General features: G+C 43.4%; 2 protein-coding genes across 4 annotated transcripts in view; one reads left to right on the plus strand and one right to left on the minus strand.

Annotated features, from left to right (window-relative positions):
- DMTF1 (cyclin D binding myb like transcription factor 1) overlaps window positions 1-9,295 on the plus strand; it is a 56,193-nt gene extending 46,898 nt beyond the window's left edge. For all 3 annotated transcript variants that reach the window (XM_083183091.1, XM_083183092.1, XM_083183093.1), the window contains 2 exons: window positions 2,215-2,356; window positions 9,123-9,295. In XM_083183091.1, the coding sequence (XP_083039217.1) occupies window positions 2,215-2,356; window positions 9,123-9,220 (240 nt within the window). In that variant the 3' untranslated portion in view covers window positions 9,221-9,295. The remainder of the gene's footprint in view (window positions 1-2,214; window positions 2,357-9,122) is intronic.
- A 769-nt stretch (window positions 9,296-10,064) lies between these two features.
- On the minus strand, window positions 10,065-26,171 carry TMEM243 (transmembrane protein 243). The gene is made up of 5 exons (XM_083183098.1): window positions 25,981-26,171; window positions 15,769-16,051; window positions 14,184-14,234; window positions 12,900-13,004; window positions 10,065-10,606 (listed from the first exon to the last, which is right to left on the minus strand). Exons 2-5 carry the CDS (start codon window positions 15,871-15,873, stop codon window positions 10,484-10,486), a joined length of 384 nt encoding a protein of 127 aa, XP_083039224.1. The 5' UTR covers window positions 15,874-16,051; window positions 25,981-26,171; the 3' UTR covers window positions 10,065-10,483.
- Window positions 26,172-26,409: the final 238 nt, after the last annotated feature.

A 26,409-nucleotide genomic window follows, 5' to 3' on the forward strand; every position in this document is an offset into this window, starting at 1 on the left:
CGCCTATTTGTCATAAGGAAGAGTTCTGGAGGATTCAGAACTATCCTAGACTTAAGAAATGTAAACGACAGAATGTGGAAGAAGTAGTTTCATATGGAGTCGGCCAAGTCTATTCTGATGGGTCTATATTTCCATGTCCCTATTGGGGTGCAAGACAGGAAATATTTAAGGTTCTGCGTGGGAAGAAGCCATTTTCAGTTTACCTGCCTTCCATTTGGCCTCACGTCCTCGCCAATAGTTTTTACGAAGGTCCTTGTGGTTGTAATTGAATACCTCAGGAAGCGGAAAATTTCAATATGGGCCTATCTGGACGATTTGCAGATTTCCGCATGTTCAGAGAAAGAAGCCATCTTGGTGGCAGAAGTCGTTATTCAATTCCTTCAGGACCATGGCTGGCTGGGCAATTGGGAAAAAAGCCATTTGGTCCCCAAAATTCAGCAGCTGGTTCGCATAGTACAAGAGGATGGAAAAGTGCCGCCGCTAAGATTAGCACTGAGTCTGCTAGGAATGATTGCGTCTACAGTAGATGTCGTTCCTTGGGCCAGATGGAACATGAGGGCGTTGTAGTGGTATATCCTCAAGTATACCAAGAATCATGTGCCGTTCGACTGCCAGATCAGTTTACCACAGTCAATAAGAATGTCCCTGCATTGGTTGGGGAGCGATCGCCTGGCGTGCAGTACACTTTCCTTGTCAAGTCCACAATATGTGGTGTTAACAACAGGCGCAAGCGCTTCAGGTTGGGGGGGGCGCATTGTCTGGGCAAGACCAGTCGGGAAGTCTGGTCTCTTCAGGAAGTGGAGCTGTCTTCAAATCAGAGAACTAAAAGCAGTTTGTCTGGCAATAGAGGTCTTCAGTGAAGACGTCGTGGGAACTCACATTCGGGTGTTTTCAGACAACGCAACTACAGTCTCTTATATCAACAGACAAGGAGGGACCAGAAGCCGGCCTCTGTTGGAGGAGGTTCGAGGCATAATGCTTTGGGCCGAGGAACATCTGTTGTCGAAGTGCCAGGGGAGGACAATCAGTTGGCACACTTGCTGAGCCGAAATTGCACCTGGAGAATGGGAACTGAAAGACTAATTTTTCCAACTAGTAGTCCACTAGTTTGGCCAGCCACAGATAGACCTCATGGCAACGGCAAGCAACAAGAAGACTCCTCGGTTCTAGAGTTGATGGTTTGCTCTGGCATACGTTTTTCCACCATTTCCTCTCACACCACAGGGTGCTGTGGAAGATCAGAACAGGTACAGGTGATAGTCATACTTCCGTATTGGCCCAGGAGGGCTTGGTCTCCTATGGTGGAGAGCATGTGTCAAGACCACAAAGATTACGATTAGCGGCTTGGAAGTTGAGAGGCAGCAACTGAAGGATAAAGGTCTTTCTCCGGTAGTGATTGACATTCTTCTACAGGCAAGAAAGAAGGTATTTTCAGACATTTATCATAGGATCTGGAGAATCTTCGCAGAGTGGTCTAAGGACAAGTTTGAGTTCCCAAAGGCTGATGTCTCGCATGTACTACAGTTTCTTTGTGAAGGGTTAAACAAAGGTCTGGTGGTGGCAACACTAAAGGCACATATTTCTGCATTGAGTGATTTATTAGGTGAGAGACTGGCAGAACACAGGCCCTTATTCAGATCTGATCGCAGTACAAATTTGTTCTTAAAATGGGAAAAACCATGTGCACTGCAGGTGGGGTAGATGTAACATGTGCAGAGAGAGTTACATTTGGTGGGGTGTATTGAAACTGAAATCTAATTTGCAAAGTAAAAATAATGCAGCCAGTATTTACCCTGCAGAGAAACTCACACAAATCTAACTCTCTCTATACATGTTATATCTGCCCTACCTGCAGTGCACATGGTCTTGCCCATTTTAAGAACAAATTTGTACTGCGATCAGATCTGAATAAGGGCCACAGTTTGATTAGGAGATTCTGTCAAGCAGGGGGGAGGAGCCAGCACACCCAGTTGAAGTTTTTATGTGCATTGGGTCCTTCGGACCCCATCTATACCCCATTATAATAAGCTACCCCTGTATCCCTTGTGGAATAAGAGAAAAGGATTTACCGGTAGGTAATTAAAATCGCATTTTTAAACACTTTTACACAGTGTACGTAAATTTCTTATGTGATATACAGTAGAAAAGCTTGCATCACTGTGTGCTTTATAACGGAAATGTAAAATAACCTTACCTACATTTCATCTGATGTAGGATCTCAGGCCTTCAGCTCTAGAAGAATCAGCGGACCAGCCTGCAGTTGAAGGAACAGTGCTTATTGTCCCATCATGCCATGGTTACATACAGACTGATGATATTGATGGAGAGTCTGCGCTTCCTCTTACAACATTTGCAGGTAGCAGGAGTGAATGTTTGGTAGGCTTTCAGTGATTCATAGCTGATAGAACTTATGATTTACCCGTCCATAAGTTTAGATATTATAACCAGCTATCCAGGACTGCTTCCATTATTTTAAGTTGTTAGATTTCAAGGTTCGATTTTGTGGTTTCCATTTTTTTCTTCAGTGAGGTGGTGTTATCCTTTTTGAACCCTGTGTTCTTGATGGTGAATACGTTCATACAGCGTAAGGGGCTTATTTACTAAGTGAAGCCTTCTAAAAGCTGCTGCTGCTACGTAGAATATTTAAACCTGGAAAATATATATATATATATATATATATATATATGCACAGGAGCGCACCATAGTGCAATATGTAATGTAATTTTATTCACATAAAAGAGCTTTTAAGAACATTTAAAAGCAAAGGGTAATGTACCCTTACTGACAGTTATCACAACCGCAGTGTTTAGCAGCGTGGATCTGTGAATCTTACAGGGTGGCGGAGAGGTTACACTCACACAGCAGGTCGACGCTAGGCCACGCCCCAACACGTTTCATCATCAACTGACCCTCTGACAAAGTCCGTTAATGACGAAATGCATTGGGGTTTTGGCCTAGCGTCGACCTGCTGTGTAAGTGTAACTTCTCCGCCACCCTGTGAGATTCATGTTGCTAAACATTGCGGTCTATTGCACATACATAAACATGCTGATGTGATTTGAGTACTGTGCAGTTTGCATAAACTGTCTTGCTAGAAAACTCTCTGCAGGCTCATAAAGTGATCTACACAGATCTTGGCACATTCAACTCCTTACATCTGGAGAGGGGGAATGGTTAGGGAAGAGGCAGGAATCACGCAGGCCCTGTACAGTAAGGTCATGCAACACAACTGCAGACCTGCCGCTGGATGCTACAGTGCAAGTGCAAATGCAAACACTCTGAAGATGATGAATGACAGCATCTTGAGTTATTGTGAAAGAATCCCTGGTATGCTACAGCAAAATACAGGTGTGTTGTGCGTGCAGAATAAGGATCAGAGAGCTTGAACATGCACAATATGGTCAAGTAAAATGTTGACAAGAAAAATCAATATGTGTACATGGACACCGTATAAGTGTGGTCATGGTATATTAGATCTACAATGTCTAGGTGTACAGTCATATGACGACCGCATATATATATATATATATATATATATATATATATATATATATATATATATATATATATATATATATATATACATACACACTCCTGTGTGCCCCTGTGCCCATTATTTTACAAGTCCGTGGAGTGCCTCTGCTTTCTGTCTATATATCCACAAAGTATAGGGGGTTAGAAGGCGAAGATTACTTGTTTTTGTCGATCCTCGCCGAAAACAAACAATCTTTGCCAAATAAACCCCCTCGCCGTAATAAATTAGGCTCGGTGTTCGATAAGGGGATTTTTGTAAGAACTTACCATTCGAACCCCTTTCTTTGAGTCCATCCTGGTGACACAGCTAACCTTGGGATGTAGGAGGTTCCACAGGAGCAAAGGCACCTATGCTGACTTCTTTGGCTCCTCCCTCCTGCATCCCAGGAAACTTCAGTTCAACTTCTAAAGCACACTAGGATACATAACTCAGTACAATGCGTGAACATCTTATATGCACAATCAATATGACCATAACATGACAATACATGAACGGTATACTTACTGAGCGTATGGGAGGGATCGCTGTGTCGCCAGGATGGACTCAGAGAAAGGGGTTCGAACGGTAAATTCTTACAAAAATCCCCTTTTCTCTTTCGTCCATCCTGGTGACGCAGCTAACCTTGGGATGTTCATGAGCTGGTCCTTTGGGAGGGTACGCTCAGGCTTACAGTTTTCATCATTGCTTGCCAAAATGAGGCATCCTTCCGATGCGAACTCATGAAATCTGTAAAATTTGGTAACGGTATGAACAGAGGACCAAGTGGCAGCCCTGCACAACTGCTCCACTGTAGCCCCATGACGCACATCCCAAGAGGAAGCAACTGACCTGGTGGTATGAGCATTAATCTGTGAAGGAACAGGTCTACCTATCTTGGTGTAAGCAAGACCTTAACCATCTGGCAATGGTCTGCTTAGAAGCAGGCCACCCTATCTTATGCACATCATACAGCACCAAAAACAAATCAGTTTTGCGGATGTTCTTTACACTTTCCACGTATATCCGCAAGGCGCGGACAACGTCCAATTTTCTTAATTTGTCACTATTTCTAGCCCCTTCAGGCGGGGAAAACACCGGGAGCACAATCTCCTGGTTCAAATGAAAAGAGGATACTACCTTGGGTAGAATCTTAGGTACTGTTCGAAGCACAGCCCTATCTTCATGAAAAATCAAAAACGGAGCCTTGCAGGACAAAGCTCCCAACTTCGAAACACGCCTAGCTGAAGGCAATGGCTAACAAAAAGGCAAGTTTCCACGAAACAAATTTAAGGTCACCCGACCTTAACGGTTCAAAAGGTTTTGTAAAACTGACAACACCAAGGACAAATCCCAAGGCGTCACAGGCTGCCTATACGGGGGTGTCAGCCTTGTTACGCCCTGTAAAAAAAATCTAAACCTCAGGTAACAGGGCTACTCTTTTCTGAAAGAAAATAGATAACGCAGAGAGCTGCACCTCTCTGGCTGGGCCAGGACTACTGGCCCAGCCCGGCCGAAAATCCATCCTGAAGAAACTCCAACAGTCTAGACACCTTGAACCTAGAAGTGTGTACCCTTTGACGTTCACACCACCTGATATAAATCTTCCAGACCCAATGGTAATTTGCCGCTGACACAGGCTTGCGAGCCCTTAACATAGTCTGGATAACTGCATCCGAAAACCCCTTCTTCTTTATGGGAGGTTTCATAAGCCAGGCCATCAAATTGAGACTAGCAAGGTCCAGGTGTAGAAATGGTCCTTGTCTTAGCAAATCCGGCCGAAGAGGTAGACGCCAAGAGTCCATCGACAACTTCAGTACGTCAGAATACCAGGACCTCCTGGGCCAGTCCAGTGCAATCAGAATAGCTTGTACCTTTTGAGACCTCACTCTCTTCAGTACCCGCGTAATCATTGGGAACGGGGGGGGGGGGGAACACATAGACCAGGTTGAAATGCCATGGAACCATCATGGCATCCACTGCCCAAGCGGTCGGGTCCCTGGTTAGAGAGCAAAACCTGGGAACCTGACAGTTGTTCCTGGATGCCATCAAATCCACCTCTGGGAGTCCCCAGTGATCCACAATCTCCTGAAAGACTTCCTGATGAAGTGCCCATTCTCCCTTCAGCAGATCTGCCCTGTTGAGGAAATCCGCTTCTACATTCCGGATCCCCAGAATGAATACAGCCGATAGGGCTGGAATATTGACCTCTGCCCACCTGAAAATCTGCAAGACTTTCTGCATTGCCATTTTGCTGCGAGTCCTGCCTTGATGATTCAAGTAAGCCACAGCCGTGGAATTGTCCGACTGTACACATACAGGAGATCTTCTCAGGAGCTCCAATATGTTGATCGGCAGCCTGGATTCTTCTCTGGACCACAGACCCTGCAACCTTAGATAAAGGGCTACTGCCTCCCAGCCCCTGATGGTGTGTACACACAGTCAGATGTGCCTTAAGATCCTATCCACAATCCGATCAGATAGGATCTTAAGGCACATCAGATTTGCATCCAATCTTGACTATATAGTGCAGATCTGCACTATATAGACAAGGCAGCTAAGACTTTCTGACTTCCGATACGTGAACGCGGATCGTGATCGTAAGGGTTAAAACCCTTGCGATCTGCATCCGATTCTGATCCTGGCTATATCGTCAACATCGGAAAGGAAATCGGACCGTGTGTACACACTATGAGACTGGAATCAGTTGTGATAACCAGCCAATTCCACGAGTGGATGGAACGCCCCAGCTGCAGTATCTCCAGATCCATCCACCAGATCAGGAACTCCCTTGTCTCGTGAGACAGCAACAATTGTTCCTGTTTCATGGCCTTTGCATTACCTGACCAACATGAGCGAATGTTCCACTGAAAAACACTCGAGTGAAACCTTGCAAACTGTAGCGTCTCGAAGGTTGCCACCATCTTGCCGAGCAGTTTCACTCCCTGCCAAACTGTTGGGCTTGGGGACTGCAAGATCTGTAGCACCAGCTGACTGATGTCCACTGCTTTGGATTCTGGAAGAAATACCCGATGTAGGTGAGTGTCCAAAATCACCCCCAGAAGCTGAAGTCTCTGTGTGGGTATTAAATGAGACTTGGAAAGGTTTAACATGAAACGGGATCTGGGGCCCTTCCTTTACTGGCTGGGAATTTTCCTCCTCCACTCTTCCTTCTTCCCACCTGTCCTCTGTTAGATGTAGTGGGAAGAAAGGTACTTTTTCCTCCCGTGGCCTGCTTTATATTAGTTTCAAGCTCTGACCCAAAAAGCAGCTCTCCTTTAAAAGCCAAAGCTTCAAGAGACTTTTTAGATTCACTGTCCGCTTCCCAGCCTCACAAATATATTCTGCTGCACACCTAAGCTTTTCTGCCAGTGTGAAAGCCTTTGAATCAGGCTGGAGCTGACTTCCTAAGGCCTCAGCCCACTTAATCATCGCCTTGGATACCCAAGCAGAAGTAATAATGAGACGAAGAGTGAAGCCCACACCCTCAAATACCGCCTTTAGGCATCCTTCCACTTTTTTGTGCTCTGGACCTTTAAAGGCTGCATTACTCTGCACTTGTAATGCTGTGGCCTTGGATAGCCTAGCCACAGGTGCATCTACTAAGGGAATTTTTTCCCATCATTTAACATGTCCCTCAGGCATAGAGTACATAATAGCATATCGCTTTGACATAGGTAATTTCTTGTCAGGAGTTTTCCATGCTGCCCCAAGCAAGGATACCATGCCCTCATCCAAGGGAAAAGTCACAGAATCTCTGCAAACTTTCTTAAACACACAATGGGGAGGAACCTTTATTCTTGGTAAATTGTTCAATAAAAACATTCATCTTATGAACACCCTGTGTATCTTGCATGAACTGCAACAATGCTGGGTCCCCTTGCGATGGGGTAATAGAGCCCACCAAAGTCTGGGAGGATGATAAATGGCCAGGAGACTTCACTAAGTCCTCTCTTTGCCTGTTTAAAGCCTTCACCAAGGCATTCATGTACCTCCCCAACATAGCTGCCCATGCAGGTTCAGATTGCTCAGACCCCTGGGCCTGCGCACCGCTGGGCACAGACTCACATGAGGGGCACAAATCCCCCTGATCACTTAACCCCACAGGACTTGCAGTTAACTAGCATGGCCGGCACTCCCTCCCCTAAGGCAGCAGCATTACACCCTTAAGTCATGACAAAAGACACAGTGCACAATGTCAGGCACAGAGCTATGTAACAGTGTACTTATTGGTCTACTTTGCTGCCAGTGATCCTCTGCGATCAGTGGGGGAAGCGCTGCCCAGGAGAAACTTTATCCTCTGTGCTGTGTATGAAAAACCCTGCTTCAGTTCCGCAGCCTGGAGAGAAAAGGGCGTCAACACACAGAGCAGGGAGAAACCAGCGGCGAAGTACAGCCTCTTGGGGCCTTTCCCCCTTTAGCAGCTCCCACTGGTGTTTTTCCTCACTTCCAGTGCCTCCCCTTCTTTATATGACCACTTGGAAGCGTCCAGCAGCGCTAGACTCCTGTAATAGACCTCACATCCCCAAGGGATTTCAGTCTATAAGCTCTCCAAGATGGCGGCCGCTATCGTGGGGGGGTCCATCCCCCACAATTCCCCTCTACTCAGGGAGCCGGTTCAGGACACCCCCAGAGCCAAAACCTCTTTTGCATAGAGGTTAAGCGCTGTGCAGAGGGAGCAGACAGCTTCCCTCTGCACACAGAGAGCGGAAAGGACACGTCTCTGTCAGCCTCTGCTGCGCTCTTAGTGTGTGGCAGGGGTGGCCAAACCGGTCTTCAAGATTTACTAACGGTCCACATCACCTAGCTGCTGCACAGCTGCAGTCAATACTAACTGTCACATTTTCAAACATGCTGCATTCATTCCTACTATAGATCCACAGGTTGCCTGGAAAACATGCACCTTTGGTAGATCTAGAGGACAGGTTTGGCCACCCCTGGTGTGTGGGAAAGTAACTCACTGGAAAAACCTGCACTAACTAGTTAATAAAATAAACACCTAGCTACTCTAATCCAGTAAAAAATAAACAAAGGAAATACGGCTGCAGCCTGTCAGCACAGCACCCACTCCTGTGGGCACCTAAAACTAACTGGAGTATCCTGGGATGCAGAAGGGAGGAGCCTGCTTCCAAAGAAGTCAGCATAGGTGCCTTTGCTCCTGCGGACCCTCCTACATCCCAAGGTTAGCTGTGTCACCAGGATGGACGAAACAGAAATAAATGTGTCCTCATACATCTAGACTCCATATACCACTAGTCATCTCGCCAGACTTTCCACAGCTGTTTATGGACACATCCCCTTTTCATTGTTCGGTAGGCGGGACATTGAATACCGCCTGCTGAATAACAGGTGGATCAGCACAAGGTCCCGGCTGTTGTGAAACTACAAGTCCTATCATGCCTTGCCACAGTTTTGCTATTAGGGTATGCTAAAACTATGGCAAGGCATGCTGGGATGGTGGAGTTTCACAACAGCTGGAGGGCCACAGGTTGGACATGCCTGATCTAATGTTCTCCAAAAAAAAAAAAAAAAAAAAAGGATTTAAGAAAAATAATCCTGTTTTACAGCTTAATTACAATACAGACCTTGATTAACTTATTTACTTTTCTAGATCCCATTTTACAGCACCACAGGGATAGATCCCACCATATTGACTCATCGATAGAAGGACCAGACTCTGATGACTTAAAAGATGCTGAGGATTTATGAAATGTTAACTAAACATACATGCATTCCTAGCCTTCTGTGTAACCATGCTGCACACATTCCACCCTATATTCTAATTGTTATAACAAACTGTTTGTCAGCAAATCAGTTTTTTTTTTTTTTTTTTTTAAATAATGCAAAATCTGCACAACTAGCTAATGATACAGACTTGTGGTTCCAGCTTCATTTGGCAGCACTGCTTCAGACTCAAATATCCTCACAACTGTACTTACAATGACAAGACTTGGAAGGATTATTTTTTAAAATATAAATTTTTACAAAAAAGGTATTCAGACTATTATAAAAACTAATATATATATCCACCTAGTTAAATATGCAGTGGGGGCATCAAATTTCATAAAAAAAGAAAAAGTCGAATATTATACACACAGTGGGTTGTCAAAGCGGACAATACAACTAGATGTTGAGCACCTGAATCAGCATTCATTCCTTTTGCCATTTTAAATCCTTTGGGCAAGGTCAGCTTTGAAAACCAGTATTTAGCATCCCCGAAGAGCAATACACTACAATGATTGAATACAAAATATTTTTTTGTCTATCACATGATAAACCATTATAAGAGTGCAGACCTTAATATGAAGCTACACAAAAAAAAAAAAAAGCCAATATTATGTTAACGGTGCTATGTATATATTTATGGCATTGGGCGTTATGTAGGCCTACACTTTATAGCTTTTTGAGAAGAGGTGTTCCAGGTTGTCGTTGCAGATTGTTTTAACCATCCCCAACATAATGAATGTTTGTGCAGTCAGCTATATAGGGAAGTAACACACACACAAAGTTTAACCTTAAAAAAAAAAAAAAAAAAAAAAAAAAAAGCCAGGCAGGCATGTAAATTTATTTATTTAAACTCACAAAATCAAAATGTTACAGCCTAGTAATACAATTTTGGTCATGTGAAATATAGTACTTACTGGCATCTGTTGCATAGTAAAAAAGAAAACTGTATTATATTTAAAGAAAATAAAGAATATTTAACAAAGTGTGTACTCTTTGTGCGTTCTGAGTGTCAGTTTTGAAAAAGAAAAAAAAATCCACAAATCATACAGTGACAGAAAAGTGCCAGTGATCTTTAAGTGCAACAATGGTTTAAAAGAAAAACAGTCTCTTATGGCAGTAGCTCTCCCCTTCCTAAAATAAACAACAAAATAAAACTTCTGTGTTTGTTCCACAATGCGTTGCTGTCTTCCTGTTGCATTACAGTACAATATGCTTCTCAGTGCAGCTTATGGTTTTCTCCATGCATCATTTCCCCACATCATGAAAGTATAAGTTGGCACATATACATAACATGACAACAGAAAATAAAATGTAATAGATCAGATTCCTGAACTTGGGTTCCAGGTCCCCTTGCCGGTACCAAAAAATCTGTAAGAAAGGGAAATTGTAAGTAAAAACAAGCTACATTCTGAATGTGCCAGACTCCACCATTACAGTCCATGAGTTAAAGATATCCATGCTTGATGACTGGCAATTTAAGTAGTAACCCAGTCAAATCTGATTCAACAATCTGTACTGAAACATTGAAATTCTTAAAAGCTGAACTATAATGGTGGAGTTTGGGAAACTATATCTTAATTAAAATCAAAATACTGCAAATTTGGCAATGAGTCCATGGACAAAAAAAACCCGCTGGCAATATGGTCGCTGAACAACCATATTGCCAGCGATTGGAGTGTGCACCGGCAATAAATCGCCATGTGCGCGCTCCCATTTTCAGCCCCCCAATGGGTCACTGGTCGAAGGAGCATGCTCCTCCAACCACCGACTTCCCCTGCCTCTTCTCCTGGCAGTGTGACATTTTCATCATCGAAAAACGGGACACTGAGCAATATATTGCCAGCGATCATATTGCTCCGTATGTACACAGCTTTAGATTATTCTGGGAATAGGTTTGTGACTGTCCGTTTTAGGAGCCACCTCTGCGGATTGCTCTCTTGGAGAGGCCCAGGACACGGCATTATGCTAATGGTCCCATCTGTTGATACGCATTGTAAAGAGTTCTGTTTGCCTTGCAATTAACTATAGGGGCTTGCCTGTGAGGCTTGCGATTGGTTCACTGATCTTGGTAAATAGCAGGGAGAGCTTAGCCTTCAGAAAATACCTGCCTTACTGCTGCTATTTCAGTGGTATTTTTTGCCAGCTCCAATCCAAGTTGTCTGTATTGGTGTCGATACTCTGCCAAATCCTTGCTGCCTTCTGGTTAGCGCCTATTCAGCATGGTACTTTCCAGCCAGCACCCAGCCCTTGCCCAGAGCCATGTTTGCTTGTTTAACTTTTACTGCATGTACCTTAGCCTATTCCCTGTGCAAGCGTAGTCCCATACTGTCTCCTTGTCTCCGCATTCCATCCCAATGGCATCTCACCCAAGGAAAGGCGGCTGTTCTAGGTGATGACAATCATAACCTGCCTGGAGCAGTGTGGGAACCTTATGTGCATGACACTTACTAGCTCTTATTCCAGGACAATTTGTAGATTTATTTTGAAACATAAACTACACATTTAACTTGGTGATATGTTGGACTCTAATATGTATAAACCCTCCTTATGCAAACTTAATCCCAGAAAGAAACACATAGCTACATGTGCATTTCATGATTTTATTTTGCACATTGTAATACAGACACAAGTTCTATACAAACATTACAAAAAAATATTCTGGAACTTTGTGCATGTTCTAGTAGGCTTTGCACATATTACTGTAAAGCCTTAAATATGCATTAACTCCCTTTAGACAATGTAATACGGGTAGTCCAAAAAAATAATTTGAGTTAACCTGTAGATGCACTCTCTTGGTGCAATGTTTGTATCAATGTTGTCTAAAGCATTTACACATGGCAAAACGCTGTTATTCAGCGACGGGCTGGGGTGTGAAGGGTCCCCGGGGGAATGCAGTGGTAGGGGCCCATGTTTGGTGGCATGGCCAGTCATGAATATGGCTAACACAGCATGAAAATGTACTACAATATCTGCAAAAAAACACACTAGTCCTGTACAGTATAAAATACATTTACTACACAGTCTGGAACCTGATCCCTGGCACAGGAGGTGGGTCCATCGGTGAGTAGATAAAACTATAGCTGCTGTTTTCCAACAACCATGCGTGCGTACAATCCCTTAAGGTACATACAACATGGTGCAATTTTGGCTATGGATGATTTTGGCTATGCATGTTCCCTCCCCAGAGCCCGGAACCATACAATATTGACTTTATTTGCTTGAGACAATGGGGGTTATTCTGATTCACTCGGGAAGGTACAATCAAAATAACCCCCTTTGTCTATGGCAGATTTTTGACTACACTAGATTGTATACAATATAGTCAAACATGGCTTGCCTGCACAGTAATTTTTTCTTGCAACGCTGATCCTATGGGAGGTGTGCATCAGCTGTATGCACACTATGCTATTTGTACAGACTCTTCTTCCAATTTTGACTCCAGTGTCAAAATTGGAAGCTCAAAATCGCACAGTGTGTATGCACCTTCACTCTGCACATAGCGTCGGGTGTCATTTCTTAACTCCACAACAGGCACGGATGTTATGAACTGAATGCTGCAGGCAAAGTGTTCCTGGAACTAAAATCTGCAGAGCACACTGTGCAAAATCAAAATGTATATTGCCTTTATAACCAATATGTGATTTAAATATTTTGTACTTACCAGTATGAGACCGGTTATTGAGCACAAGAAAATGCAGACAGCAAAAAAGACATTCACTGGTTTCGGAGGTGGTTGAGGGAAGACGAAAGCACTGATAAATGTTACCTGTGTGTTCGTAAAGAATATATAAAGTTTAGAAAACTTGAATTTCATAAAAATACTTTCAGCTAAGACAGTACATGCATTCCTAGGTATATCCTTTTGTTACACAAAAATAGTAGCACTAGACAATATTAAAATTTAACACCGTTAATACATATAGTGCACATACAAATTAAAAATTAAATAGTTGCACCAGCACCTCAAATATATAACTGCCTACAGTAGGGTCCATTCCTAGTATGCCGCCTGATTTCTGGAAAAGAAAGTCTCCTTATGATAAGGGAGTGGAGGTATATTTACTGCAAAAGTTAGTCCAAAAGTGGATTGTTCCTTTTAGGATTGCATATCAGCAGAGTCCAACAACTGGTGTTGAGGAGATTGACTCCAAAGTATATCCTTTTGTGCAAGCATCAAAGAATTGGCCACCATTATCATGGAATTCATAATCAGTTCATGAGACTTGATGGAGTGAAGCAAACCTGTCTGCCGCCTGGCACCCCACGGATTTGTTTTGGTTTTTTTGCCATTGCTACAAGTCAAATTAAGCCACTTTTCTATACTACACTATCCTAGATCATACATCGGTAGCATATGCCAGATAGCAGGATCTAGTACTCACACAATGCCAGCTATGCATAAACAAATGCCAGTAATGTCATTGACTGTATTGCACTTGATTGTTACAAGATTAGCCTTAAACGCCCTTGAGTGCCTCTTGGAATTTACAAGTGGTCAACAGAAACCAAGAAGAAGAGTTGTAGTAAGGTTTAAGAGGAGTTCATCATTTGTATTTAATAATTTTAGTACTTTTACTATGCCGTTTTAAAAATGGGTAGAGATTTCACAGTGCTACTGTGTATACAGTATGACTTTCATCCATATATTTTGTTCAAAGTCTTTAAGCAGTTCCATTTGTTGTGAACTATTATTTCAATAGTAAGGACAATTCATATGATACAGTATGGTAGTGGTTCTCTATAAACTGGACTGAAAGCATCAGTGCCACACAAAGGGGTCCTTTTTCCTCTCCGGTTAAGGTCACTACTATCATAGCGATGCACATCATCATAGAAATAGAATTAAACAGCATGAAACAGAAGTATCAATATATCTGCTGAATATGGTTTACAAATAAAATATTGTTTTAACCATTAACATTTGTAAAGACTCCTATATACTTACCAGGACCAGCAGGGTTGTCAACCCACCAACAATGAGGTTAATGATTCTGTCCTAAAAGCAGATATGGAGAACATAGCTGGAGTGAGCATGGTACATGGTCTTTTTAACAAAGCAATGCAATACATAGTGTGTGAAAGTGAAGTTATTTTAATATAATATTTTCAGGCAAACTACAGGTTCTACCATGCCCATAATGTCCAGGCTTAACGGGACTTGTAAGCTGCCCGCAAAATAACAAATATTATTAAAACTTGAATTATTTATTTGTTAAGTACCCACTGCTGGGAATAGCACTGAAATCCAAGGGCAGGTTGTTCACTGTGAAAGGGGAAACTAATTTTCTAAGAAATAGCAACCCTGAGATGACCAGTTTGGGGCTGGTTATGGGATGCATAATGATACCCCTAGCTGGTTCCCCCTAATATTTTGCTATTGGAATAAAAATATGGGGAAACCGCAGTTTGTTTTTTGCCCAATTTCCAATGCCATTCTAGGTTGTGAGGTTCTGGGCTGGTTCTAGATGTTGTTTTTAAAAGTGTAATAGCCTATTAAGCTGCTCCAATCCTGGGCATCTGTGCCACAGGTTGGCTTTCAGCGACTTATTTTATTATGATCCGGTCACCCTTGGTTGTTGCCATTTTGAGCGTAAATTATGACTACATGCCACCTTAGTACTTGTGTTAAAGGTTTGGGTTTTATCATTCTGCTGAATGAGGGCTCCTAGAATACATGCTGCCTATTTTAAATATCAGGCTTGAAGCATAATCTTGTAACATATGAGACTCTTGAAATAGTTCACTGACTTTATAGAATGCCGTTAGTACTATTTACCTATATGAAAATTATTCAAATTAGATCATTTCACACCTATACATTTAAATAAATATGTGTTAACTGTAGGCTATTTTCTAAATGCTAGTAGTCAATATTGCAAATAGTTTACATTAGACTTAAAGATTATTTTTATTTCATTTTAAGCTGCAGTAACAGAGTTCATATCACATCCCCTGCTAAGAACCAGCGCTTTGACTTTATGGTTTGAAGACATTTTAACCATTTAAATACCCATAATACAAAAATGGGTCATTTCAAAATAGATTTGATAAACTTTAGTCAAACATTCTAAAGAGGAATATGCCAATTTGTTTACATATCATACCCCAGTTACACAATTATTAAGTGTTCCATGTACAAGACATTTGGTCTACACGTATAATGTATGAATAGTCTTTTTTCTCCCATTCGCTTTACTGTTCACTTCAAATCATTTCCATGTCTGTATCACTCTCCCTGTCGGTGATAAGGCTCAAAGAGCCCTTTGTCAATATTGTGGTAGCTTTGTTCTTTGGGCAATATGCGCAAAGAAAAACTTTACCACATGATTTTTTTTGTGATCTTCACTTTCATATCCTCCTGACTGACCCCTTGTCAACACTGCTGTGTGACCACATCATACTGCCCTACACTTTTCAATCCGGAGGACCATTATGCAACAGATAACACGTGCTCTTGTGTATTACTGCATATTTATCTATAGATTGTAAGCTTGCTATAGTAATCTACAATACTTCTCGTAAGTACTTACCCTTGCAGAGTTCTCCCCAAACAAAGGTCTGTTGTCCGGGCCACCAGTTCCATAGGTCCTGGTGGTATAGTCCTCCATTATAAAAGGAGTATGTTCTTCAATCATTAACCCTAGTGTTTGTGTATTAAAGCATACACCTGATGGCAGGGAAGCAGATGCCTTCAGAACATGGTACTGAAAGAGGCTCGTTCATACAGTACACCCACTTGCGGAGGAAACACCAATGTTTCACTACTTGTTTAGCAATAATCCTTGGAATGTTTACTTCATGGTAATGTGCCGTCTGGAGAAACACAAAGAACATTCAATGTCACACTGTAGTAGGCTGAAGAGGAGCCTAGGAATGCTTCCATCGGAAGGTGTGTTCAGATGCGGAAATAGTGTACCTCCCTCTCGTTTTTTTCTATAATTTACCAAAAAGTTCTAGACTAACTACAGAGCAAGATCAACTGTACAATGATCCTGAGGTTTGAGATACATCGAGATCTACAGGGATCCACATATACACCATGGGTCAATTGATATAAAGTTCTGTCCATTTACAACCACCACATTCATAACGCAAACTGCTTTCTGTTTATACTACAAATTCCAATTTCCCTCAAAGAAACATTACACTGAAACTGCATGGACATGATCATGTATATGCTTTCGTTCAAGTACTGTTTTGGTGAACATTTAATGATATAGAACAGGCGTGGATAAAATAGAATTATTGTTCTTAATTTATACGGTGCCCCAAGGGGTCTGCAGCACCAAATTACAAAGCACGTAAACAGATAGGCAACACAGAAAACAGTGACTTACAGTTGATAGATATATATATCTATCTATCTCTGCATCAGCAGACAACAACACCGAGATAAGTATCAGCATGGCACAAAAGTTGGTGCCATCGAAGGTGGTTTAAGTAGAAGAAAAGCACATGAGGGAAGAGGGCCCTGCTCATGAGTGCTTATATTCTAAATCCTAATTAAGGGGGTTATTCTAGTCCATTCTTTCTGACAAAATCCTTCTTAGATGGACAAAACCATGTGCACTGCGGGTGGGGCAGATGTAACTTGTGCAGAGAGAATTAGATTTGGGTGGGGTTTTTCTTCAAAGTGAGATCTATATTGAAGTGTAAAATCATGCAGTCAGTATTTTCCCTGCACAGAAACAAAATAACTCACCCAAATCTAATTCTCTCTGCACATGTTACATCTGCCCCCCTGCAGTGCACATGGTTTTGTCCATCTAAGAAGGATTTTGTCAGAAAGAATGAACTAGAATAAACCCCTAAGTCATCTTACTGTATTTCCTGGAGATTAGAAGTTTACCACTTGAACTGAAAGGTAAAAGCTCCCAAAAGTTACTGCCTAATGAGAACTGTTTTCAGCACATGGGGAAAATGAATGCCAGGAACCAAGGCTGCCAATCTTTAATTAGCTTCTTATTGATCCTTCACAGACACCTGGCCAAAGCTCTAAATGTATGCACACATGAGCCGATCCGGTATTGGCAGCTGCTGGAACCCAGCATCGGCTGGCAGGGAGGTACGGTTCAGATGCCGCGGGGCTGCGCATCGGGGCGAATCTTGATCGGGTGCAGCATACCAGTGCTATTTGCACTAACTTATCGATTTTGACTGTATAGTCAAAATGAATAGTGCAAATCACACAGTGGGTACACAGCATAAGTGCATGCTTGCAGTGTTATGGAGAAGAATTTGTTTCATCATTCCTTCAGCCTCAGTATTTACAAATATGGAATCACCCTAAAGACAGGAAAATAGATTGTTAAAAAGAATGATATAACAGGGGGCCAAATCATAATGCCCCCTGGGGACAGGGCAGTTGTAGGAGAGACTCCACTCTGTTAGGCTGAAAATACAAGTATATTATTTTTATACACTGGATAAACTCCTTTATATACTTTTTTAGAACTCCTTTATATACTTTTTAATAAAAAAAAAAAAAAAAAAATGTAAGATTAGATGCATTTAGGTCACTTAAGGGCTGAGTATATAGTTAAGCAATTTTCTGCTCTTCAAGCTCAGTGGAATATCCTGCCAAAAGATTTCTGGAAGTTTCTCCAAGTCAGACCCTTAAATACTGGTGCCAGACTTCCAACCACTATCTCGAGAGCTACCATCATTTATTTGTGGCTTTGTGTTGCTACATGTGACCATGCCCACACAATATCTATACCAGTGGTCTCCAACCTTTTTGGGCCGTGAGCTACTTGCGACAAAATAAGCCGCCTGAAGAGCTACTAAAATAAATTAAAAAAATCTGCATAAACAACCAAAAAATGCCCTTTACACAATATGCCACACACTGTAATTCCCCTGACACATTATGCTACACACTGCAATGCCCCAGACACAAGCCACACACTGCAATGTCCAATATGTCGCATACATACCTCCCAACACTGGAGGCAGAGGAGAAGGGGGATAACCTACTAACGTGGCACTCCTGTGAGGCCACATCCCCCATTTTTCCCCCGCTATGGGGGCATGGTCTCTAAGAGCTGTAGCCACATGGGGTGCAGCCAATGAAAATGGGGGTGTGATACACATATGCTCCCAATAGTGCAGTGCCAGATACACATGCCCCCAATAGTGCCATAATTGCCCCAGTAGCAGCACCACTCGTTGTTGCTGCTGCCAGGGAGAGGAGAGTCTGGTGTCCTTGGAGTCCGCTGTCACCGCTGCTTCCCTGAGGGTAGGAGAGTATGGCACATCTCGCATCTCTCCTTCCCCTGACTGTCACTGTGACTGGGCCACCATCCAATCAAAGCTCGCAGTCCGGCTCCTGATTGGCTGTCAGCCCAGGAGCACTGATTAGCTGACAGCCCAGTCACAGTGACATGAGGGGAAGGAGAGACGCACAATATGCTCTCCTCCCCTCAGGATGGATAAGCATCAGCGGATGGAGGCACAGGGGGTGGCAAAAGATGGAGGGATTTATCGCCACCGCAAGCAACTAGTAGAGACGGGTTGGCGACCACGGATCTATACTGTACAAACTGCTTCAGAATTCTGAAACTCCCTTAACATTTACCCGGGCCTGGGAATGAGATTTAGGACCAACTCTTTCCGATAAAGACTGGGAATCCATTTCTCAAGGCTCACAAGAGCTCCATTTACATTTAAGTTAGGGAAACCCAACATAAAATCATTATACATTGGTACAGACATCCGTCTCTCCTACATACCATGTACTCTGCAGTCTCTGCAAACTGCTGGAGATGCCAAAACGCCACTGTGACTAATACACATATGGTGGGAATGTCCACTTATTAAAGCCTTCTGGGTTGATGTAAAAAAAGGTTTCCCGGGACATACTCTATTCCAGTGGTTCCCAACCCTGGTCCTCAAGTACCCCCAACAGTGCACGTTTTCCAGGTCTCCACACAGAATCGCAGGTGACATAATTAGCTCCACCTGTGGATCTTTTAAAATGTGCTTGAATAATGAGTGCACCTGCCGGGTGACCTAGAAAACGTGCACTGTTGGGGGTACTTGAGGACCAGGGTTGGGAACCACAGCTCTATCCCATTCCTATGGATCCTGCCTTTTGGTTACTGAATTACGCTTCCACACTACTCACCACATACAAGTATTCCTGCCTTCAGCACCTATGTAATGCAGCATGAGTGACCATACCAGATTATACCATCTAGATGACTAATTGAAATACACACATAAGGTTAATTTGGCTGTTTTTATTAATCTCTCCGCTTCCTTCAGGAAAGGCAAGTTATTTTCTTCCCTCTTCTCTATGCTTCTTCCTATTATTTAAGCTTTTCTTTTTCTCTGCTTATACGGTCTTCATTGTTTGCAATATGATCTATTTTATTTTTCTGAAATTTTGAGTTAATTATATTAAACATATTAGAATCTAAGTTTTGATATGATATGAACAATTTCCCCCCCTCTATATTTGAATTGCCATGTCTCACTGCATCGAGACTTCTGGTCTGTTCCAATGCTTTAGACATAACTTATTTCAGATTGCTATTTCTATTAATTTTCAATAAAAACAGATTATACATAAAAAAAGGCTGGGTATACACTGGAGTAACATGTCACCAGTCAGGCAGACATATCAGTGCCTGGGTACACATTGAGGAATGCCATGAAGGTCAGAGTAAGAGATCGCTCTATCCTTCATTACCCATGAATGTTACCCATGTTACTAGCTTTATCGTTTGGTATGATGTGCAGCACAACAAAGCTAGAGATGTCACCAGCGACTGTGGGCCCCTGCAAATTTTTTGTGCACACTGTACAAGGAGGCCGATAGGTCATTCCAAGGTCATTCCAAAATAGCCCAAAATTACATTAGGCCAATATTGTTCCAGTGTGTGCCTGGCTTTTGTAGCATCACTGTTTATCTCTATGATTTACAGTATGCTAAAAAAAATGCAGCAACTGTGCATAATAAAAGCGTAGATTTAAGTATAATCATTACAAAATTGGTCATGCTGGTCTTCAGCCAAATTCAGACTTCAATGTCAGATATGTTTTTTGTATTTAATAAATTGAACGGTCTGCAAAACGCGTACTTGGGAGGAAAGGATGTGAGCAATACACAAGTGCGTAGGATCGCATGTGTAAGACCAATACAAATGTGAAATTTGCCAACTTAATATTGGAGTGTGTTAGAAGGGGCATATTGGGAAAGTTGTTTGCACTATGTTAAGAATTTGACTGCGCAACAATTGTGAAAGTGATTTTTTTTTTCCTTATACATGCACACACATAAGGATAAAGGCCCCCATACATAGAGCCGACTTGTCCTAAGGACAAGTCGGACCCTATTCTCCTCCGAGCCGCCTGGCAGCTCCCCGGGAGGCTCACATACGATGAGGACTTTGATGTGCCATTTTTACATGTGATAAATCGCATGCGATTTATCACATGTAAAAAAAATATCAGGGAGCTGCAGGGCGGTGAGGAGCAGTGGGGGAGGAAGCAGTGGGGCAGCAGCGCGTTACCAGGTCAGTGCTGGGGCGGGCGGCGATGACCATCAGTCTCACTCTCCACTATCCGTGTCCAGACTCCAGCGCTGTAGCGGGCAGCAGCCGTGGCTATTAGATCTTTAAAATATGTCAAATGACTGCCCGGCTAATGATTGGCTGAGAGAGCACTCTCAGCCAATCAGCGGCCTCCCTCCGCGGCCGCTGATTGGCTGAGAGTGCTCTCTCTCAGCCAATCAAAAGCCGGAGAGTCATTTGACATATTTTAAAGTTCAAATAGCTGCGGCTGCTGCCCGCTACAGCGCTGGAGACGGACAGTGGAGAGTGAGACTGATGGTCACCGCCGCCCGCACTGATCTGGTAACGCGCTGCTGCCCCACTGCTTCCTCCCCAGCCGCCCGCCCCCACTGCTCCTCACCGCCCCAACTGATCACGTCGTTTGTCCCGCCGGTCCGGCCCCTGGGGCCGGGTCCGATACGCACAGGACCGCGCATCGGACCCGACCCCATGTCACAAAGAACCGATTTATCGGGCTGATTGATAGCAATCGGCCAAAATCGGCTTGATGTATGCCCACCTTAAGATGGCATGCAACATTAATGGGACCGTCTAAAGCTAGCATAAATACTTGATTACTTATTCAAATCAGATGGTACATCAACATTTATGGGTTCCAGATTGCTGACAGACAATGCTTACCCAGTCAGTGGGTCGACACTAAAAGTTAAGGTCCCCATACACTATGTGATTTGGGCCTAATTTCAACTGATTCTGCTGGATCGGGCCGAGAAATCTAGTGAAATCAATCCAAATAGCATGTGTGTGACATCTGATCCAATTAGGGATGGTAATCAGCCATCCATTAGAAATAATCAATGGTTTATGGCCAATGTCAAATAGTTTTGCCATCGATGGCCAAGGTGCCGGGACACTGAGCATAGCCCCGCCCCATGATTTTGATTGGCCCACAGACCAAAGAAAATGAATGACCATCCATATGTAAAACATCGAAGGTCATCCATTGAATAGTATCGATGGCCAGTTGCATTTTTACCATCGATGGCCATCCCTAGATCCGATGCATGGTCCCATGCACATCTGATCGGCGATCGGAGCACATAAAGATCTCCAGGTCAGACTCCCTCCCGCGGTTCAAGTGGGATTGGATGGGACTTCTCAGAGGGGAGAAGTCGCATATGGTATGGGAGCCCATGGACATGCATTAGTAAGACATGAACCAGAGTTAGACATGTCAACGCACTCAATATCCCAACAACCGACTGTTTTTATATGGACTTGTACTTTCCATCCCAGTGGGCATATAGGGAGAATAGAATAGTGCGCCAAGCATAACAAGGCATCGTGCCAAAAGCATGGCTAGCGCAGTGAACAATGAGAGGCAACGAGGTACACTGATACGCTGTTCGTTGTACACATTGATTTTCCCTGTTGACATGTGTCTGAACTTTTGTCTATGTCTATACTTTGGTGTTGACCGATTTACTATCTGACTAGACATTGCGAGCGATACCACAACCAACATTTACTAATGTGCTACCAGTTCACACCAGATGCCTGGTACCCAAATAGTAAATCTCTAAGGGGGGTGAACTGAAATGCTTTATAAAAGGTGCCCACAGACGCATCAATTATCGAATGCGTTTTGTACTTTTTAAGCACAAATTGCATCTTATGTACAATTATTGGATGGTGTTTATGTTTCATGGAGCCCGATATTGTATGTCTAAAAAAGTACGTGCTGCACGTACTTTTTAGACTACATCTGAAATTTAACATTACAAATATGGGTTCATCACATGCATCCAAGTGCACATCTCATAGCAAGCTGGAAGAAAAATTGTATAGAACCATTGTACAGTAAAAAACGCATAGCACAGTACAATTGTAGCGTCTGTGGGCACCTTTAGTCATGCGGAGCAATTTGATTGTTCTGGGCGTCCATAAAATATATTGCACGTTTTGCCCCTAAATAGACCACGTATAGCTGCTAACTCCATTTAAACTACAGGTTAAGGAACCCAAACAGCCATTAGGTTGCCCAAACCACTGAGTGTTTGCACATTTCCCCCACCTCAGGAAAGCTGGAAGGTGTTCTTCCGTGACATGTGCGTCTGAATGAAGAAACTCTTTAATTGCAATGTGAAGGTGTCCAATAGTAAAGGTGCCCATACACATTACAATTATTGTATACAATATCGCATCTCTGTTTTGCAATGAGATGAGATCTAGTACAAAAAGTATGTGCTGAGCCATGAAGGATCTTTCTTTCATATATGGTGGTCCTGTCCACATATTAGGCCATTTTGGGACATGGTCCAATCTGTCACACTCAGCACTACCAGATTGCACCCCTCTACCTCCAGCCACAATGCTCCTGTGTGCCCCAGTCGACCAGTTACTCACCCTTTCCAACAAATTGATTCTTCATATCACCTGTGCTGCTAAACTTCAGGTAGCTAAGGCCTGGAAAAAAGCTACCCCCCCCCCCCCTTCCCCCATCCTATCAAGAATTACTAAATGGAATTTGGTTCATCTCCAAAATGGAATATATTACTAGCCTCCAAAATGACACAGTGGTGAAGTTTCATAGAGTATGGCAACCATGGTACTCTTCAAGAAACCTGCCTCTCCCTGGACTTGCTTAGACCTTTCAGTATACCCGCTTTCTATTTATAGATCTCCATCTTCCTGATTTTACCTTGCCTCTCTTATTGTTATTTTAAACCCGCACAACCCAGCCTTCTAACCATATTCACGGCTCATGCAACTCTTTATACTCCCCTTTTCCTCTCCCCGCATGTCTCACTCACGAAATCTCATCCCCCATTCCTTTCTCCCTCCCCCATTTTTCTTTACCCCCCCCCCTTTTTTTTTTTCTTTCCCTTTGTTTTCATATTAAGATATGTATTAATCTCCTTTGGGTCATATTAGCCTGTTAATTCGTTACACTAATCCCTGTAACCCACGTGTTCATTCACTGCTTTTGAGATTTTTGTACCCGATCTTGTATTTTACTCCAATCTTTTCAATAAATCTATATGATTAAAAAATAAAGTATGTGCTGCACATACTTTTTGTACTAGATCACATCACAAAACAGAGATGCGATATTGTATACAATAATTGTAACGTGTATGGGCACCTTTACAGCCACTTTGAGAACAATAGAATTGTCCCCTAGTAGTCTATAGAGAGCCCTTTAAATTGCTTCACTGTTTTCCAATGGTTGTGCACTGTGCAGAACAGGTCCTGCAATCGCAGCACGGGACAGGGGCAGGAGCGGGCAGCATTTCTGGAAATGGGGGTATGTTGCCATCCTTAAGGAATCAGTCCGATAGACCAGGAGTTTTCAAACAGACCAGGAGTTCTCAAACACAGGCCTCAGGATCCCACAGAGTTCACGTTTTCCAGGTCCCCCAACAACAGGTGCACAAGTGTATTCATTACTCATTGACACATTTTAAAAGATCCACAACTGGGCAGGGGCATGCAAATGCGCCTGTCCAGTTTTGACAGCATGTATGCACAACATGCTGCCAGATCCATCTAGAGCTAGATCTGCAAATATATCTATAGGCGTTTACCCAGAGTTTGGAATTGCAGTGCTGATTGTACATGTACAACTTGTTAGCATTTGTAGAGAATCCTGCATAAATTCACTGTGCATGTTCAAAAAGTGAGTGCACCTAGCTACAAGAATATAGCACCTAGCGCTATTGCATCTACATTTATGAACAGAGCAGGGATGGCCATTGGTGGGTTAAACTTTGATAGTAACATATGCAGATAACCTCAATGCTATATGGGCAGCTATTGAGATGGGCCAGCTTCAACTCTGTACTGGCCCCTATATTAACGTGCTTGCATTTCCTGTGCAGTTATCTATACTAGAGGGCGATGGCCGACCAGACCATAGATCATGGAGAACGGGGTCTGGCAAGAAGAAACAATTATTGTATCGCAGTCACTGGCAGCACCAACTTATCAACCATTGATGATCAGACATGCTCTATTTTTCACAGGGCCAATCAGAGGTGGGGTTTGGGTGGAGATCAGGTCTATATCTCAGGGAGGCCAAAATAAACATACGCAGGGCTCTGGAACCATACCTAGCATAGGGCAGGTGCAATGACATGCTGATGAAAATTATATGTATACAGAATGACAGGGATATTGAGTAACACACAATCATTTTACTTCCATCAAGGGCCATCTTTATAGACCTTTGGCAAAACAACACACGGATACCCTACATACGCACTCACAGGAACAAATTTATATTATAAAAAGAGTCCTAACATTACCCTATTGTGGTCCTTCACATGCTGCCATAATGTTATAGTCCACAAGGGTTTAGGAACTACCATAAAAGCAACAGCTGTCAGCACTGATTAGTGATAAGATCCACCAATCAACATGCTGGTAGCCACGCACTGTATGGCTGCAGGCTGGGAGGCAGGCCAGGTAATGCTGCCTGGCTGCTCAGATTCTGTAATCGGTAGAGACTAGTTCCCATGCAGTATAGCTTACAGGAAGTGACGTTCAGTGAGGGCGGAAGTTGTTAGATGCCCTCACAAGGTTTTTAAATTTATGTGTAATTCATGTAGGTGTCGTTTATTTTGTTTTATTTTTGCAGCATTGTACCCTCGCGGGCTCGCTGCGCTCGCACGCTTCGGGCACGGTGGCTCGCTTCGCTCGCCACAGATTTATATTCCCCCTCCAGGTATACGTGGACCCAGGGCATGATGGGAAAATTACCTAAACTGCATGGGATCTAGACACTACCATTCTTCTGTAATCACCACCCACCACTGCTCACAGGACCCTAGAATCATAGGGCCTTGGGCAGCTACATGGCCCAGCTCCGACGCTGTACTGGCCCCTATGTTAATGTGCTTGTATTTCCCGTGCACTTATCTATACTAGAAGGTGATAACCGGCCGGCCAGACCATAGAGAAAGGGGTCTGGCAAGAAGAAACAGAACTATTGTTTCGCAGTCACTAGCAGCGCCAACTTATCAACCAACAGCACGTGTAACCCTCCGCCTGCCAGGCCGGCCTGTGTGGACACTTCCAGCTACAGCTGGGGGAAAAACGCTGACCCCTCCTGTGTGTATAAATACCGGACCCAAAACAGCGCCTACATCTTTCCCGAGTGCACCCACCGTACTGCGACCACTGCCTCTTGCCCTCCTGGTGCAGCGCCCACTGATGTTACCTCACCTGCAACATCCCGCCAGCACACAGCCCGCAGCGCGGTAAGTCAGCCCCAGCTGCGGAACACAGTTACCCGGACAACCATGACCAGCACAACGCTGAGAGGTAGCGGCAGCAGCTGAGAATATCCCAGCGCATGCGTACTTGCGCTCTTTTCCACCTATTGATGAGACGTCAGTGTCAGCTGACACTAGTGACACGCCCAACCAAACGTCAGCGGCACCGGGGGGACGTGATGATGGGAAGCAACATCAGGAGCAGGAGGAGAGTCCGAACCACTAGGGATGGCTGTCGGTACGGTCGCCATCGATGGTCATCATCGATTGTTAAAGTGGAAGTGTCCATCAACTGAAACCAACTATGCGCACTTGATTACCATCGATGGTTTCACCTACCGATGGTCATCCCTTTTTCTTTGCCCAGTTTTGCTAATTC

Source organism: Crinia signifera, chromosome 4 (assembly GCF_055691185.1).
Source record: "Crinia signifera chromosome 4, ASM5569118v1, whole genome shotgun sequence".
Taxonomy (NCBI): domain Eukaryota; kingdom Metazoa; phylum Chordata; class Amphibia; order Anura; family Myobatrachidae; genus Crinia; species Crinia signifera.

Excerpts from the sequence above, each read along its gene's own strand:
- TMEM243 (XM_083183098.1), bottom strand. The coding sequence starts at position 15,873 with ATGATTGAAGAACATACTCCTTTTATAATGGAGGACTATACCACCAGG. Across the intron at positions 13,005-14,183 it reads TGACAACCCTGCTGGTCCTG|GTAACATTTATCAGTGCTTT; the intron begins GTAAGTATATAG and ends ACGAACACACAG. Across the intron at positions 10,607-12,899 it reads CAATAACCGGTCTCATACTG|ATTTTTTGGTACCGGCAAGG; the intron begins GTAAGTACAAAA and ends CCTTTCTTACAG.